Source organism: Elgaria multicarinata, chromosome 3 (genome assembly GCF_023053635.1).
Source record: "Elgaria multicarinata webbii isolate HBS135686 ecotype San Diego chromosome 3, rElgMul1.1.pri, whole genome shotgun sequence".
Taxonomy (NCBI): Eukaryota; Metazoa; Chordata; class Lepidosauria; order Squamata; family Anguidae; genus Elgaria; species Elgaria multicarinata.
The window spans coordinates 154,515,677-154,533,850 of NC_086173.1; the positions used below are offsets into that span (position 1 = coordinate 154,515,677).

At 42.2% G+C, this 18,174-nt stretch overlaps 1 protein-coding gene across 1 annotated transcript; it reads right to left on the reverse strand.

The window, feature by feature from the left end:
• Positions 1-9,452: 9,452 nt before the first annotated feature.
• Positions 9,453-17,737, reverse strand: LOC134396101 (gastrula zinc finger protein XlCGF52.1-like). Its single transcript, XM_063122457.1, has 4 exons — positions 17,479-17,737; positions 15,082-15,164; positions 13,249-13,375; positions 9,453-10,620 (listed from the first exon to the last, which is right to left on the reverse strand). Exons 2-4 carry the CDS (start codon positions 15,103-15,105, stop codon positions 9,500-9,502), a joined length of 1,272 nt encoding a protein of 423 aa, XP_062978527.1. The 5' UTR covers positions 15,106-15,164; positions 17,479-17,737; the 3' UTR covers positions 9,453-9,499.
• Positions 17,738-18,174: the final 437 nt, after the last annotated feature.

Here is an 18,174-nt window from a genome sequence, read left to right on the forward strand (position 1 = left end):
AGAAAAAGGGAGGAATGGGATAGAAACGTTGAAAGATAGCCGAGGGAATTATTGTCATGCAATGAAAGCTAAAATAAAAATTTTTCAGGAATTTTATCAGGAATTGTACAAGGGTAAAGAAATTCAACAAGAAAAGGTGGAGGAGTATATTGGAAGGTTTATAAAGAAGGAAATAAAATCAGAATATAAGGAGTTAATGGAGTCAGTAATAACTCAAAGAGAAGTTGAAGAGGTTATTGATAAGTTAAAAGTGGGTAAATCACCAGGAGCAGATGGTTTGGGTCCAGAATATTATAAGGTCTTCAAAGATTGTCTAGTTCCAAAATTAATGGAACTTTATAATAGGATATTATCAGGAGAGAAGATACCTGAATCATGGGAACATTCAGTGATAATTCTGATCCCAAAACCAGATAAAGATTTGACTAATCCCGATTCTTATAGACCTATTTCTTTAATAAATCAGGATGCTAAAATTTTTACATCTATTATGGCCAAACGATTAAATAAATTCTTGGCAGAATATATAGGAGCAGATCAATGTGGGTTTGTGGTAGGAAGACATATGCATAATTTAGTGGGTAGAGTTTTAAATATAATAAATGTAATAAAAAAAGCAAATATTAAGGCAGGTATTATGGCATTAGATATTTTTAAAGCTTTTGATTGTGTGAGCTGGCAGGCACTAAAGAGTATTATAGATAAATTGGGATTTGGAAATAAATTTAAAAATGTAATAGAACAGCTATATTCCCAAAATACGGCGGTAGTGGTGGTAAATGACGGACTTACTGAAAAGATACGACTAGCCAGAGGAACAAGACAAGGATGTCCGCTCTCGCCGGTCCTTTTTGTAATGGTTATGGAAGTTTTGGCGAAGGCACTAAGGGAGGATAAAGAATTAGAAGGAATTGGAGAGGTAAGGGAAATAAAGCTAAACATGTTTGCGGATGATACTTTATTGACCATTAAGAATCCATTAAGAAAATTAGAAAGAATTAAATATCAGTTGAGGGAATTTGAGGAAATTACAGGGTTAAAAATAAATTGGTCTAAATCAGAGATGATGTTGTTTAACTATACTAAGAGGGAAGAAAAGGATTGGGAAGTTAAGGGAATGGAATTGAAAGTTAAGAACGAGATTAAATATTTGGGAATTAAAATTACAAAAAATCTAGAGAATTTAGAAAGGGAAAATTTAACGAGGTTAAAGAAGGAGGTACTAGAGAAATTGGAAAAATATAAAAGATTAAATTTATCTTGGTTTGGGAGAATAGCTTTGATAAAAATGAAGATATTAGCTAAAATTAATTTTGTATTTAGGATGTTACCTATAAAAATATCAGAAACCGAGATAAAAAGTTGGCAAAATATTATTAATAAATATTGTAATGGAGAAAAGAGAGCAAGAGTGAATAAAAATAATTGGTACCTAAGCCAAAAAAAGGGGGGAATGGGTCTCCCAAACATAAAATTATACTACGTAGCAAATAGATTAAGACATGTTGTAGAAGCAATTATGGGAGTAGGAGATTTATATTGGATGGAAGAAAAAATTATAAGTAAGGTAGAGATGAATCTGGAGAATGTTTTTTTTAAAGATGGAGGAAGAAAGTGGGTTGGAAGTATAGATAATCCACTCCTGAGGACTCAATGGGAAATTTGGAGTAAATTTAAAGGGAAGCTGCTTCCGAGCAACTCTCCCTTAGCACCGATAATAATGTTAAAGAATTTCCCAGAGGATCTAAAGGGTAGATTATGTAAAATATTAAAAGAGAAAAATAAAATAAAATTAAAGGATTGGGTAAGAGATATTAAAACAAGAGAAGATATGGAAAATTTGTTAAAGGAGAAGAAGCTATCTTGGCTAGAATATGGTCAATTAGAGCAATGGAATAAAAAGTGGATTAAAGATAATAGAATGTGCAGAAAGATGACGAGGTTTGAAGAATTAGTAGTAAGTAAGGAGAAAGGAAAAGGAAGTAGTATAGTTTCAAAAGGATTAATGAGTGAAATATATAAAATATTGTTAGAGAAGGAGTTTAGAGAGAATACAGAGAAAATGATTTGGGAATCAGATTTGAAGATACAAATAGGGCGACAGAGCTGGGAGGGACTATGGAAACAAAGAGTGTTGAGAAGTTTATCAGTAAGAATAAAGGAGAATTATTTTAAAATTTTATGGAGGTGGTACCTAACCCCGGTTAGATTGAATAAGATAAGTGATCAACATTCAGCAAATTGTTGGAGAGGATGTGGGGAAAAAGGAACGTATTTACATATGTGGTGGCAATGCAAATATGTACAAAGATTATGGAAGATGGTGTTTTCAGAAATTGAAGAAATAGTGGGAATGAAAATAGAACAAACACCAAAAATAGCATTGCTGTCACTATTTGAAGATATAAAGTGTGGAAAAGGAACTATAGAGCTGATATCGAGTTTGTTGGTTGCAGCACGATTGATGATAGCTAGGAACTGGAAGATCCAAGGGGAATATTCTATTGAGGAATGGTATAAAGTAGTATGGGACATAGCCATTAATGATAAACTGACATGTAATATTAAGTGGAGAAAAGGCGTAACTAAAATAAATGAGTTCGAAGGAATCTGGAAACAGTTCCTAGTGTTCGTGTTTACTAAGGGAAGTGGGAAACCACCAGCAGAAGAAATGATTAGATTTTGGACTCAAGAATGATCCCGAGGTGGGGGGTGCACATTTATGTTAAGAATGAAGATGTTGTAGAGTGATAAGGCATATGTAATAGTTTTTGATATTTGTACTCAACAATTATTCAATATGTATGCAGCAGATATTTGATGTATTTTTTTTCTTATTGTGTTAGTTTCAGTTATATTTTGGAAATGTTTATCTATGTTTATATAGTGTTGAAAATGAATAAAAATTTAAAAAAAAAAAAAAAAAAAAAAAAAAAAACCAACTCTACTATTCTATGAAATACTTAATGTAAGAAGAAAAAACCTTCCCAAAATGTATTCTCACATAGCAAAACTCTTCATTTAATCTGAGCCAGAAATAGTTGATATCACTATTGAAATCAGAAGAATTACAGCTAGCGATTTTCAGGTGAGTAGGGTTTTGTTTTGTATTTATTTATTTATTTAAAAAGCCTATTTATAGAGTCTATACACTTTACCTCAGTTATCACGAATAGAGGATGTAATATTTTGCTGCTTAATAATGTACTAGATTGTGCTCTGCTTTCCCACTATCTTTGCCTAGTACAGTTTAACAAAAATCCAGTACGTAATCTTCTGTTTTCTTTTTAAAAAATTAAAAAAAATTAGCAGTCTTTTAAAATTAAATACTAAAAGTTCAGTAAGTTGAAATTGCAGTCGCTTATTAGATTCAATAAAACAACATTTGAAAAATTAAACAAATGACTTTGCAACCATCTCATTGCATTTGTACTAACTTCACAGAACACCTGGAAACCAGGGTCACACTTACTCACAACTGAGCAAATGAGTAAAATCCTGCCTACAAATTTTTCTCTGTATCTCCATAAATAAAATTGAAGAGAAGAAAAAGTAACTGTTGAGATGTGGGAAAGATGGTTTGAACATATATTCTCTATTCTGAAAGGTGTGTCAGTTTAACAGTGGGAAAACCTCTTCCGCTGTATTTTAAATGATGCATTTTTCTGCTGTATTTTAAATTATGCATTTTTCCTTCCCCCAACCCTGCTAACAACAGATTCCCTTCAGGGGAGGGGGATGTGTGGCTCTCCAAATGTTGTTGGACTACAAAACCCATCAGCCCTAGGGGGAAATTCTTGATTATCTCCAGCTTGGAATTACACAAAGTAAAAAAGATGCATTCACACATAGTCAGCGTTTTCCAACAAAACTCCCAGCAATTCAATTATCAGCCCATATTTTTTCAGCATTATTGATCTGAGTTTATTTTTACCCCTCCTTTCATACTAAAGGGTTGGGTCCAATGTTAGCCCTACATAGAGTAGACCCTTTCAAACGAATGGGACCTAAGTAAGACAAACAACGGATACAACCCCAAAACATTAAAATGCAATAATATATTTTTGTTTAAAATTACAAGAAAAATAAACAACAGGAGAAAACATCATTAAACTTAATACAGTTGGCATTGAAACGGAGAACGCCTGTCAGCCCCCCCGCCCCACTCCATAGACAAACGTGATCTCCCCACAGCAAAGTATATAATTAGTAAATTAACACATCTTTCTTAACCTTCCACCCCTAGCTGGTTTCAAAGCAAGGCGCGCTGCAACAGGCGCCCCCTTTCTTCGCTTTCAGATCCAAAGGAGGGAAGATCACGCACCAGGGAATCGCCGATCAGCTGTAAATACCACGAAAGCTACTCGCTACTGCAGATCCCCACGTTGCGGGAACAAGCGAGCAGGAGCACGTGTGAAAAGGACTTAGCCCCGCCCCTTCCGAGTCTCGTGTCTTTAAAAAGCCTCGCATTCGAGTGACCATCCCGGGCGCATGCCCAGGCCCAGCCGATACCGCCCCACCCTCCTAAAACCTATATAAGCAGCTGCCTGCTGGTTTAATTTACAAGCATGTTTGTCTTCTTCAGCTTGGTGGTGGGGAGATGTTTTGGATTACAGTTCCCATCAGAATAGGCAGGCGTGATGAGAGCTGTAACCCAAAATATCTGGAGGGCACCAGGTAAGGGGGAAATAAAGCATGGAGACAAAAGTTTACTAAGGACATAAGAGCCCTGCTGGATCACGCCAAGGGCCCATCTAGTGCAGCTTTCTGTTCACACAGTAGCCAATCAGCTGCCTACAGAAAACTTAACTAGCAGGACATGGGCAACAGCACCCTCCAACCCATGTTCCCCAGCAACTGGTGAATATAGGCTTACTGCCTCTATACTAGAGGTAGTATAAAGCCATCAGGACTAGTAGCCCTTGATAACCTCAATCTCCATGATTTTGTCCAACCCCCTTTTAAAGCCATCCAAAATGGTGGCCATCACGACTTCTTGTGGAAGTGAATTTCCAGTTTAATTATGTGCAGTCAGTGAAGGAGTACTTCATTTTATCTGTCCTGAATGTAGCACCAGTCAACTTCATTGGAAGACTGCATTGGGTTCTTAGAGAGGGTCCTACCCACTTTCCCCACATTAGCCCCATATGTTGGAGCTTTAAGAGGAAACGTTCCAGCCCACAATCATGTGGTAATAGTCTGGCCACCATCTTAGATTACTTTAAATTACAGTGCCTACTGCCTATTTAAACTATGGAATTCACTGCCACAAAATTGTATGGCTTTCAAAGGGGATTGGACAACTTTATGGAGGATATGGCCTCCCTTAAGCTAGTCTGTTGCCTTCAGATGGTGTGGAGGGTGCTGTCCCATCACCAACATTGAATATTCAACTGCCCATCCAGTTGGCTTTTGTACATGAAATGGAAGGGGGCACCTTCTTGCTCTTTGCCTCAGGCAGCAAAATGTCTGGGGCTGGCCCTACTCCTTGGCAAAATCAATCATCTCTACGTCTCCACCAATGTCGGTATTTGCGGGGCACCCTTTTTTCCTCATCCCTTTGTCTTCAGCCTACCCACCCCTAGAATGTGGCTTCTGAGAGCTTCTCTGAATTGCTTGGGGTGAAAACAGTTCCTCAGCCCTGGTTTTTCTATATAAAAACATAGTATTTTCCCCAACTTGATGCCCTATAGTTATGTGGGACTGCAATCCCCACCATCCCCAGCCAGCATGGGTATGCTGGGTGGGAGTGATGGGAATTGCATTCCAATACATGGGAGGGCATTAGGTTGGGGGAAAGCTGGAACTCTGCACTTGCTAACCATGTAGTTTGACGTTTGTTTCCACGGATATTGGATGCACAAAATTAGCTAAAATGAGCAGTTGGGAGGCAAGAAAAGAGATGAGATATTTTGGGGAAACAGGAACTGTTGATTCTTAGAGCAAATGAGCTATTAATGCCTACATTGTAACACTGCATTGTTTTCATATTTGTTGTTGTCCCAAAAGATCCTGATCCTGTTCTTCGTGAAATAAACCCTTGACTGGTTTTGAGAAAAGTCTAGAAATGTATCAGCTGGGAGCTTTGGCTATAGGGCCAGTGTGTTGTAGTGGCTGAAGTGTTCGACTGGGAGTTGGGTGATCCAGGTTCTAGCCCCAACTTGGCCATGGAAACTCACTGGGTGACTTTGGGCCAATCACAGACTCTCAGCCCAGCCTACCTCACAGGGTTGTTGTTGTGAGGATAAAATGGAGAGGATTATGTACGACAACGCCTTGGGTTTCTTGGAGGAAAAAAGGTGGCATATAAATGCAATAATAATAATGTGATGCATGAATTTGATAAATAATATTAAGGGAGCCAGTATGAAGTAGTGGGCTAGAGTGTTGGACTGGGAGTGGGGAGATCCGAGTTCTAGTCCCCACTCAGCTACGGAAGCTCACTGGGTGACTTTAAGTCAGTCACAGACTCGCAGCCCAACCTACCTCACAAGGTGGTTGTTGTGAGGATAAAAATAGAGAGGGGGATTATGTACATTGCCTTGCGTTCCTTAAGGAAGAAAAAAGCGGGATATAAATGTAATAAATAAATAAGGATGTTAATAAATAATGATGTTCAAACACCACTATGCACACAGAATATTTCTTTTATATATTCCTCAGTGTATTCACTCTCTCTCTCTCTCTCTCTTTCTCACACACACACACACACACACACACACACACACACACACACACACACACACACACTATTCCAGTTTGCGAAGTGTTGTGAAAGGGAATCTGAAAAAGTTCTTTTGCCAAACTTTAGTCTTTAGTTTCATCAGGGTAGGATTTTAAACCATGCTTGCTCTACAGCGGAAATCTTTACTCTTGAACTTTCCAGATGCAGATAATAGCGAAGGTTGACGTTCCAACCACGCCGTGTGGCGCTCTCATGCTAGGATGCCATCTTAGCTGGGTGACATCACTTCCCCCTGCCCACCATCTACGGTGGATCTTTGTCAGCAGCCGGAGACTTAGGAAGCCACAGCAGTGTATAACTTCCCCTAATTTCTTACTCATGTTTTTGGTAACAGTCAGAGCTCTTGTAAAGAAATCACACAGTAGAGTTTTTACTAACATTGTCATTGATGTTCAGTTACAAAAGGATTCAAACGAGGGGAAGTCTTAAGCAGGCAGTGCCTATTGCATTTCCCACTAAGAAATCGCTTGGAGGACAGGAGGTACACAGGCCCCACAGGAACTTTAAAATTCTAAATAAAAGAACTAACAGGCTCCCAAAGTGTGCTGTCCTTTCAGCTATCTTGCCTGGATATTTGATGGCAGATTAATGCTTGCAAAGGTGGATTCCTATACTGAGCAGGGGGTTGGACTTGATGACCTTATAGGCCCCTTCCAACTCTACTATTCTATGGTTCTATCTGGGAGGATGGGTCCTACACTACTATTCCTGTCAGTGACATCCCCAGAAATCCAAGCTTCACTTTTCCGAACGTTTCCCCTTGTCGTGTGTGGGTTTTCTGATAAACAGTCAAATGTGCTGCCTTAATGAAGCTCTTCCCACATCTGGAACACTGAAATTGATATCTCCTGCCACCCCCAAAGTGGATTAACTCATATTTACAGAGGCTAGCCCTTCAACAACTGGGCATGTTTAGCCTGGAGAAGAGAAGATTGAGTGGAGACATGATAGCACTCTTCAAATACTTAAAAGGTTGTCACAGAGGAGGGCCAGGATCTCTTCTCGATCCTCCCAGAGTGCAGGACACGGAATAATGGACTTAAGTGTCAGGAAGCCAGATTCTGGTTGGACATCAGGAAAAAGTTCCTGTTAGAGCAGTACGACAATGGAAGAAGTTACCTAGGGAGGTGGTGGGCTCTCCCACACTAGAGGCCTTCAAGAGGCAGCAGGACAACTACCTGTCAGGTATGCTTTAAGGTGGATTCCTGCACTGAGCAGGGGGTTGGACTCCATGGCCTTATAGGCCCCTTCCAACTCTACGATTCGATGGTTCTGTGACAGGAAGCCCTCCTTCTCTCCTGTGAATTCTCTGGTGTATACATGACTTGTGTCAAAGCCTCTTGCACAATTCAGATATGGTTTCTCTCCTGTGCGGATTCTTTGGTAAGACTGAAGCTGTCCATTCATAGTGAAACTTCAGGGCAGGGCCGGCCCTATCTTTAGGTAGAGTGAGGTAGCCAACTGAGGCAGCGAATGTTCAGTTGTGTGGCCATTCACTGTTTGGACTACCGTATTTCTTCGATTGTAAGACGCCATCGATTGTAAGACGCACACTAATTTCAGTACCACCACCAACAAAAAAAACCTAAGACACACCTGTGATTGTAAGACACACCCCATTTTTAGTGATGTTTATATGGGGGGGAAAGTGAGTCTTAGAATCAAAGAAATAGGGTATTTTACTTGGACTTGCAAAACTACAGTCTAGTGTTTTTCTCCTCCATTTCCTTCTTCAGGTCAGTTCATTTGTTGTGATTTCAGGCTAATGGGCAAATGTTTTGTTTCTAATGTTGGATGTCAGCTAAGGTTTTGTATAAAGGTGATTCACTATTTCATATGGGTATTGTCCATCGTTTAATCTTAAACTATTCAATGTTTCATTTTCAAAATGTTTTACGTATTTAATTAACAGTTAGACTTCTTTTACATGTTCAATCTTGAACTGTTTTATGTTCATGGCAGTTTTACTTATTTCATATGTAGCTCCTGACGAAGGACAATGTCCGAAACGCGTTGAGTACATTGAAGAACTGATTTAAGAATAAAAAATAAAGATTTATAGCACCAGAGCTTCACTCTCCCCTTTTTTCCTTGGTTTGGTGGTGCTTCTTTCCCTCACTTTTGCACTAGCAAAATGCCTCAGGCCAGCCATGCTTCTGGGTGACTCATCTGTTGTTTCAGAAGGCAGGAAATGATTGGAGTAGCTTTCCTGGCCTTCAAAATAATTGAAACATTTTTCTCCTCAGTGGAAGTTTTCATGCTGAATAAAGCATGATCTCTACGTGAAATCCTTCCCACAGCATTAGCATCTGCAAGGCTTAATCTTTCAGAGAAGTTCATTTTGCCTTCCTTTTCTCTTGTATAGATTTATGTTGAATTGGTTTAGATTTTGTTATAAAGCCTTTCCCACAAGGTAAACACTCATAGGGCTTCTTTCCTCTGTGACATCTCTCCTATATAACCAATGCAGGCCAATGATAAAATCTTTTACCTCAGTACGAGCATCAAAATGGTTTTTCAACTGTGTGTATTCTTTTATGTCATTCAAGGGCTGAGGTTTGGCTGAAGCTTTTTCCACTGTTTGAGCATTTATATTTATGCATCCTCTGACGTTTAATCGAAGAGAACCTGTGCCTTAAACATTTTCCACATTCCACTGCATTTATATGATTTCTTTCATTTGTGGATTCTCCAATGACTTGCCAGGCTGGAGTTACAAAGGAAGCGTTTCTTACAGTCAATGCACTGATAAGCTTACTCACCAGTGTGGATTCTCTCATGAAGTTTAAGGTCTGAAATAGTCACAATTTTTTCCCCGCAATATGAACATTGATGCGGGGTTTCTTCTCCGTGAGTTTTCTTATGCCTGCTAAAGTTTGATGCACATTTGAAGCTTTTCCCACAATCTGGGCATTCATAGGGTTTCTCTCCGGTATGGATTCTCTCATGAACATTAAGGTACTCTCTCTCTCTGAAGCATTTCCCACAGTATAAGCATTTAAACAGCTTCTCTCCTGAATGGATCTTTTCATGTCTAATAAGATTTCCTCTTTGGTTGAAGTTCTTCCCACAATCTGAACATGTGTATTTCTCCATTCCAGAATGCCTTTTCTCATGTCTGTTGAGGGTTTCTTTGCAACTGAAGTTTTTCCCACAGTCTGAACATATAAATGGTTTTTCTCCGGAATGGATCTTTTCATGTCTAGTAAGACGTTCTTTGTCAATGAACTTTTTCCCACAGCCTGAACATGTAAATGGTTTTTCTCCCGAATGGATTTTTCCATGTCTGTTGAGATTTCCTTTGAAACTGAACGTTTTCCCACAAACGGAACATGCGTACGGCTTCTCTCCTAAATGGATCTTTTCATGACTAGTAAGATGTTCTTTGACGAGGAACTTTCTCCCACACTCTGAACATACATACGGTTTTTCTCCTGAGTGGACCTTTTCATGTCTATTAAGATTTCCCCTGCAAGCAAACTTTTTCCCGCAATCAGGACACGCATATGGCTTCTCTCCAGTGTGAGATCTCAAGTGGACAATAAGGGCAGCATTGTGACTGCAGATTCTCCCACAGGCAAAGCACTTAAGGTGTTGTGCTGTTGAATGTGTATCGCTTTCTGCTTCTTCTGCACATGCCTTTTGCATCCCACCCCCGTGACTCCCCTCTCGCATTGTCGTCTCCCTAGGATGCTTGTTAATTTCCTCCCCCAAAATGGCTTTCTTCCAATGGTGTATTTTTTGTCTCCTCTTTGGTCCGGAGTTCTCTCCTTCCTTTCTATGCTTGGTTGCTGTCTCTTTGCTCCATTGCAAAGTCATCTCTCTTGGTTTTGCAAGCGGAGAGCTTTCCTCTTCCTCCTTCACCTGCTCATAACCTGTTAAACAAACCAAGCAACAGGAAAATCTGGATGTGAGTGATGCCTCTTAAATTCTGAACAGAGGGAAAGAACTAAGTAATAAAGGACGGTTGGCCTTTGCTTTTATTTTTTATTTTTAAAAATCTATTTCGCTCTTAAGAGCAATTAATCTCAGGAAGAGTGGCTAAAATCAGACCTGAGCTAAAATAGCAGAAATTAACTAGAACACCATATTATAACCATATTCATCTACTTTTTATTCATTGTTGGTATGTAGTTTTTAATGTGTTGTACACCATTCAGAGAACTTGGGTTATTGGTGGTTCTGTGAGCAGGGAGGGGAGGAGGCCAGGGCAGCTGGCTTATGAAGGATCCTCTGTCTGCCCCAGCCTCCTTCCCTGTTCCTCTGCAAGATGGTCTCAAGATATTTTGCTGCCTGGGGCAAAGGAGAAGACGGTCCCCTCTTCTACTCAATTGCATTTTGCAAAAGTACGGCACTCCGGAGGCTAAAGGGAGACATGATAGAGGTGTACAAAATTATGCATAGCATGGAGAATGTGGATAGGGAGACATTTTTCTCCCTCTCTCAAAATACTAGAACCCAAAGGGGTCATCCCCACAAAGCTGATTGGTGGGAGATTCAGGACAGATAAAAGGAAGGACTTCTTCACACAGTGCCTAGTTAAACTATGGAACCCACAAGATGTAGTGATGGCCAACAATCTGGATGGCTTTAAAAGGGAGTTGGATAAATTCCTGGAGGCAAAAGCTATCAATGGCTACTAGTCCTGATGGTTGTGTGCTACCTCCAGTATTCGAGGCAGTAAGCCTGTGTGCACCAGCTGCTGGAGAACATGGGCAGGAGGGTGCTGTTGCGCCATGTCCTGCTTGTTGGTCCCTGGCCAATGGCTGGTCGGCCACTGTGTGAACAGAGTGCTGGACTAGATGGACCCTTGGTCTGATCCAGCAGGGCACGTCTTATGTTCTTATCCTGCAGGGAAGCAAAGGGGTGGGAGCTGTTCTCTCCACAGTGGCACCATGCACATGTTCTAGAGACCAGGTGCACCCAGTCCCCGCTTTGAGTGTCAACTTCTAGAGATCATAATAGGGGAAGGTGTGCGCGCACCTGAATCCTGAAAAACCAAAACTATAACAACTCACACTAACAAATAAGACATCTCCAAGACGTATGAAAAGGCAGCAGAAAATAGGGACTGTTATAAGAATATACAAAAAGTGCTGCTGCATCAACCCAAAGGCCTATCTAGTACAGCATCTTGTTCCCACAGCACCCAGCCAGATGCCTCTGGGTGGATCATGAGCAGAACATGAGCACAACAGCACTCTCCTGTTCATGTTCCACAGCAACTAGTCTTCAAAGATATACTGCCTTGGATATTGGAGGTAGTATACAACCATCATGGCTAGTAGTCATTGATAGCCTTATGCTCCATGAATTTGTCTAATCCCCTTTTAAAGCTTGGTAGCCGTCACCACATCCTGTGGTAGCAGATTCCATACTACTCATGAGCTGCCTGAAGACGTCGTTCCTTTTGCCTGTCCTGAATCGCTCACCATTCAGCTTCATTTGCTCAACCCAGGCTCTTGTATTATAAAAGCGAGAAAGCCTTCTCTCTCTCTCTCCACTTTTTTCACACCATTCACAATATTGGCCATGGCTAGACCAGGCAATATCCCGGTGATGGCCCCGGGATCATCCCTGTAAATCCACATGACGCACAGGGGATCCCGAGAGCAGGGAGGAATGATCCCTCCCTTGGCCTGGGATATCGCCCTATACTTCTGCTGCATTTTTTCCACGGTCTCAGGATGATCTCGAGACTGTGGAATGTGTGGCTGGGCCGGGACACGGGGCAGAATTCCTCAGGAGCTCTGTGCCCATCAGGGGTAGGGGTAGGTGTTTTTGGTTTTTTTTTTTTTAAAAAAAACACACAACCTCACCATTGCATTTGAGCACTCGTGCACTCCTTTCCCTTTAAAACAAAAAATCCAAAATGGCGGCCGCAATATCATGTGCTGTGTGTAGACAAGGGCAACGATCTCGCAATCATAAAATCGCAAGATCATCGTCCTCCAACCCCCTCGTCTAGCCATGGCCATTATGTACCTCTCTCATCCCCATTAGTTTTGGTCAAAAAGTAACCCCACACATTGTAATTTTACCTCGTAGGAGAATTGCCACAAGACTTTGATCAGGTTGGCTGCTCCTTTCTGCCCCATTTACAGCTTTTGAAGACAGTAATCAGAACTGTACACAATATGCCAATGTGCTGTCTCCACAGATTTGTATCCCCGACATGGAATTCACCTTTCCCATAGGTGCCAAACGTTGGGTCGTTTTCATTTATTGATCCCCGATAAAAAGTTACAGCTGCAGTTTATGCGAGCGGATAAAAGGCGTTTCTTTTTGCTGTTTATTTCATTTGCATCCTAAATTTCTTCCAGCGTCAGAGGAGGAGAACCACTGATCATAGCCCTGGCAGAAGCAGTGGCAATTCCAGCTTCATTAGAAACTGCAGTATCTCTCAGTTTGGAAGCGGCTGCTCTCCCTTAGAAGACACAGGCAGCCGCTTCTAGACTGAGCAGTGAGGTCTAAGAGAGCCCAAAGAGGAAAGGGGTCCTTACCCAGTGAAACCACATTCCTATAATTCTCCTGCATGACCTCCTGGTATAAAGCCCTTTGACTCAGATCCAGCAGCGCCCACTCAGATTCTGTGAAATACACAGCCACATCCTCAAAGGTCACTGGCTCCTGAAAGAAGAAAGAATTGCCCAATTAGCCCCATCTAGAAGAATCCCAGAAGACACATTTCCATAAGAGAACCCTTTGCTTTGAATTCAGCAGTCTTACTAAAGGAGGGAAAACATAAGCACAAAGAAACAATGGTGACAGATGGTTTGGGCCTTTCACAGAATCATAGAATAGCATAGTTGGAAGGGGCCTACAAGGCCATCGAGTCCAACCCCCTGTTCAATGCAGGAATCCACCCTAAAGCATCCCTGACAGATGCTTGTCCAGCTGCCTCTTGAATGACTCTAGTGTGGGAGAGCCCACAACCTCCCTAGGTCACTGGTTCCATTGTCATACTGCTCTAACCGTCAGGAAGTTTTTCCTGATGTCTACCTGGAATCTGGCTTCCTTTAACTTGAGCCCGTTATTCCGTGTCCTGCACTCTGGGAGGATCGAGAAGAGATCCTGGCCCTCCTCTGTGTGACAACCTTTTAAGTATTTGAAGAGTGCTATCATGTCTCCCCTCAATCTTCTCTTCTCCAGGCTAAACATGCCCTTTATGGTACTTTCCCCTATTTCTGTGGCAGCTTTCAGGATTCCTAGAGATCAGAGCCTTCTTTACATGTAGGAACCTTTCATGTGAACAGCCTGCTTGTGGGTTTCCCGTGGGCAGTTGGTTGGCCACTGGGTGAACAGAATGCTGGACTAGATGGACCTTTGGTCTGATCCAGCAGGGCTCTTATGTTCTTATGGTCTGCATAGGCCCAGCACCAGCACACAGCATCTTTGGACAAAATTTTCAAAGGCACAGAAAGGCCATGCTGCTGCTGGGACTGGTGTACCTCTCTATTTTGTCCAGCATGCTGTGATTGCTTGGTTGTATTTATCTCTGCTGCCATTTTAGTTACCCCACAATGCAACACTACTAGTTAGGGTGACCCTATGGAAAGGAGGACGGGGCTCCTGTATCTTAACAGTTGCATAGAAAAGAAAATTTCAGCAGGTGTCATTTGTATGCATGCAGCACCTGGGGAAATTCCTTCTTCATCACAACAGTTAAAGCTGTAGAGTGACCAGATACAAAAGAGGGCAGGGCTTCTGCAGCTTTAACTATTGTGATGAAGAGAGAATTTCACCAGGTGCTACATGCATTAAAAAGACACCTGCTAAAATTCCCCTTTCTGAGCAACTGTTAAAGATACAGGAGCCCTGTCCTCCTTTCCATATGGTCACCTTAAACATTACTTCGCGGTTTTTAGAAGGATACTGTTGTTTTTTTGCTTTTAATGTTTAGTGTTTAAAACTTTTGTAAACCGCCCAGAGAGCTTCAGTTACAGGGTGGTATATAAATGCAATTAACAACAACAACAACAACAACGTATGAGTCCATCCATGTAGGTCTATGCTCCTGTGAAGCCATGGCTGATTGTCCACCACCTCCTGGTAAGCCCAATGGGCAACCCCACTGAGTAAGATTGCTCAGCCCATCCCCCATATGTGAAGGCATGGGGGGTGGAATGGGGGGGGGACTTGGAAAATTTGGCAAAATCTTTCCCCCGCAAATGTTCCAAAAATGCCTGGGGAAAATGTCCCCCCCCCCTAATTTTTCCACCCACCCCCTTTTTCTGGGCTCTTTCCCAGGCCTTCACATTCTGCAACATTGAGCCAACCTTAGAGAAGTGTAATACATAGCCTTGCCCTTCCACCCTCCTTTTCCCCATCGTTACCTGAGTTGGGTCTGCTGCAGCCATTTGTCTTCTACTTAGAGCACAAAAGGATGTTGCAACGATGGGAGAAGTGAAGCCGCAAACTGCGGGGGAGAAAAGAGATATATGTATATGACATTTCAATCCTATCGTACAGTCAGAGTGGTTCTAAATCTGGGTTCGCATCCACCACTCTGTAGGTGAAGTCATATTTATTTATTTGTTGCGTTTATATCCCACCTTTTTTTCCTCCAAGGAACTCAAGGCGGCGTACATAATCCTCCTCCTCTCCATTTTTATCTCACAACAACAACCCTGTGAGGTGGGTTGGGCTGAGAGTCTGTGACTGACCCAAAGTCACCCAGTGGGTTTCCATGGCCGAGTGTGAACTAGAACCCGGATCTCCCAAGTCCCAGTCCAACACTTTAGCCACTACACCACACTGGCTCTTGTTCCCTTACCCTCACCACTTTAAATTAAGGCAAGTTGACAAAGTAGCTGCATGATAATAAGGATTAAGCCAGAGAAAAGGTTGGAGTGAGGGGAATAAATAAAAAGTTGTGCAGGTGTGGTTGCTTGGCTGATGCATGCTGGGAGTTGTAGTCCAACACATCTGAAGGGGACATGGTTGAGGCAGACTGCAAAAGTAGATAGTATGGTTGCCTAGCAACCACAGATGTGATTCTCCCGTTAACCCTTTTCCAGTGTAAGACTTACTGGCTCAGATGACAAGAATGCAACCAGAAAACTATGCACCTGTACCTTCATTCAGGGATGGGCAGAAAGTAGCTTTCCAGGTGTTTTTGGACTTTGATTCCCAGAAGTCCTTGCCAGCAGCTCCAATGGTCAGGAATGCTGGGAGTTGAAGTCCCCCAAAATCTGGAAGTTTACTTTCTTCCAACCCTACCACACTGGTAAGAGCCAGTGTGGTGTAGTGGCTAAGGTGTTGGACTGGGAGTCAGGAGATCCGAGTTCTAGTCCCCACTTGGCCATGTAAACCCACTGGGTGACTTTGGGCCTGTCACAGACTCTCAGCCCAACCTACCTCACAGGGTTGTTGTTGTGAGGATAAAATGAAGAGGAGGATTTTGTACGCCGCCTTGGGTTCCTTGGAGGAAAAAAGGTGGGATATAAATGTAATAAATAATAATAATGGAATATATTGCCCAGTAGTAGACTACATTTTTTCACATTGCCAAAGGTCCCAGGTTCAACCCAAGCATCTCCACAGAGGTCTGGGAAAGACTGGTGTCTAAAACCCTGGAGAGACACCGCCAGTCACTGAAGGAAACATTGAGTTAGATGGGCTGAAGGTCTGACTTTTGAATTGCCTTAAAAAAATACCCGTAAGGCCGTCTGGCAGCCTTATGTTGGCCATAAGGCAGTTGTTTCTGGACCCTGTTCTGCATGAAGAGATGTGAAGACTTGGAAACCCTCTGGGTGGAGGGAACAAAACAAAAAAAATCCAAAACAAACAAACAAAACAAAACAGCCCACTCCCTATTTTAAAAGAAATCCCTGGAAAATCATGCGGGGGGGGGGGGGGAAGGTAATCATTATTTTATTTAGTTAGTTATTTAGTTATTGCATTTCTGTACTGCCCAATAGCTGGAGCTCTCTGGGCGGTTTACAAATTTAAGACAATTCAAATATAAAACAACAGTATAAAACCATAATATAAAATACAATATAAAAGCTCAACCAGATAAAAACAGCAGCAATGCAAAATTACAAATTTAATCATTACTTTCCATCACCACCACCACCCGTTTTCTCCCCACCGACCCACCCCGGCCCAATTTTTCTGTTCCACCCTTCTCCCAAGACCTTCACTTCTCTAGTTTGGTGTAGTAACTGTGGAATAAATTAGACAAGACACTGGGAGGCATATGGCCGGGCCCTTGAGAGCTTCCTTTAAACTTAAATTGCAGCTTTGTGCGTGTGAAAATGTCCTAGCAGGCTGTTTGTGCATGGCGTTTCCACGACTTATTCCCTTTATCACCCCTGCCTCAGTCCAAAAAGCTTCAAATTAATCAGCAGTTAAGATCTTTGGAGCTGCAGGGATTGCTGAATGACAGGTATCCAAATAAGCGTGTGGTCCTATGGATGTATAGACAGAAAAAAATTGAGCAGGGGGTTGGACTCGATGGCCTTGTAGGCCCCTTCCAACTCTGCTATTCTATGATTCTATGAAAAATCCTACAACTCCCAGCATCTCTGCAGCAAGCCTGGGAGGGCTCTGCAGCAAGCCCATCTAACGCTGGGGCATACTGGGAATTGTAGGGCTCCCCCCCCCTCCAAACATGGAGAGGATTGCAACTTAAATGACATGTTGCATGTAATGGCGTGGGCCAGGAAGTTCAAAATCCCCTCTAAAATAAGGAGGAAGTATAAAGTCAAGAAAGAAAACACACTTACCGAGATCCGAGCTGGGTGGCAAGCGATTCCGGCTCCTTGGCAAAAATCTGGCAATTCCAGGCCTCCAAACGCTGTGCAGAGGGTGGCCCAACAACCACCTCCCAGGGAAGCAGGTTCAGATCGCCCCAGAGGAATGCAAATTTTGCCTTTGAAACCATTCCAAGCGTTTACAGGTTCTTCCCTCCTGGCTTCCCAGCGGATCCCATTGCATACACGTCTTAATGGCTTTAGGGTTAAGCAAAGGGCTGCAACGCAAAAGCAAAAAACCCCTGATCGAACCTTTCCACCGAGCATGCTCAGAAGACGCCTGCGTCCCACCTTGACTATGCTCAGTTGCAGCCAGTGAAGCTTTCGTGCCCTTCTCCTTGCCCTCATTTGGAATCAGATGTCCATCTTCCTCTTTCCCAGAACTAGATTCCGAATCAGGAAGACGCCGGTGGCTGTTTTAAGGGGGAAGAGGGGCAATAATATGTACGGAGCGTGTTTCAAAGTTGTGGAGGAGGATTAACGGTGTTGCTGTAGTTTTAATTCTGAATAATCTGGGCTGCTGTGGAAAAGAGGCAGATCTGGCAAAGAGAAGAAAAATGCTTATCGTCTCCCACCGTAGCCGGCTTTTCTGCATTAATTTCTCCAACACATAATCATACCATGTTTCCTTCAGGAAGGTCAGAGGAGTGTACTCGGGACGATTAGGTT

Excerpts from the sequence above, each read along its gene's own strand:
- LOC134396101 (XM_063122457.1), bottom strand. The coding sequence starts at position 15,105 with ATGGCTGCAGCAGACCCAACTCAG. Across the intron at positions 13,376-15,081 it reads CTGCAGCAGACCCAACTCAG|GAGCCAGTGACCTTTGAGGA; the intron begins GTAACGATGGGG and ends TTCTTCTTTCAG. Across the intron at positions 10,621-13,248 it reads TAGGAATGTGGTTTCACTGG|GTTATGAGCAGGTGAAGGAG; the intron begins GTAAGGACCCCT and ends TTTGTTTAACAG.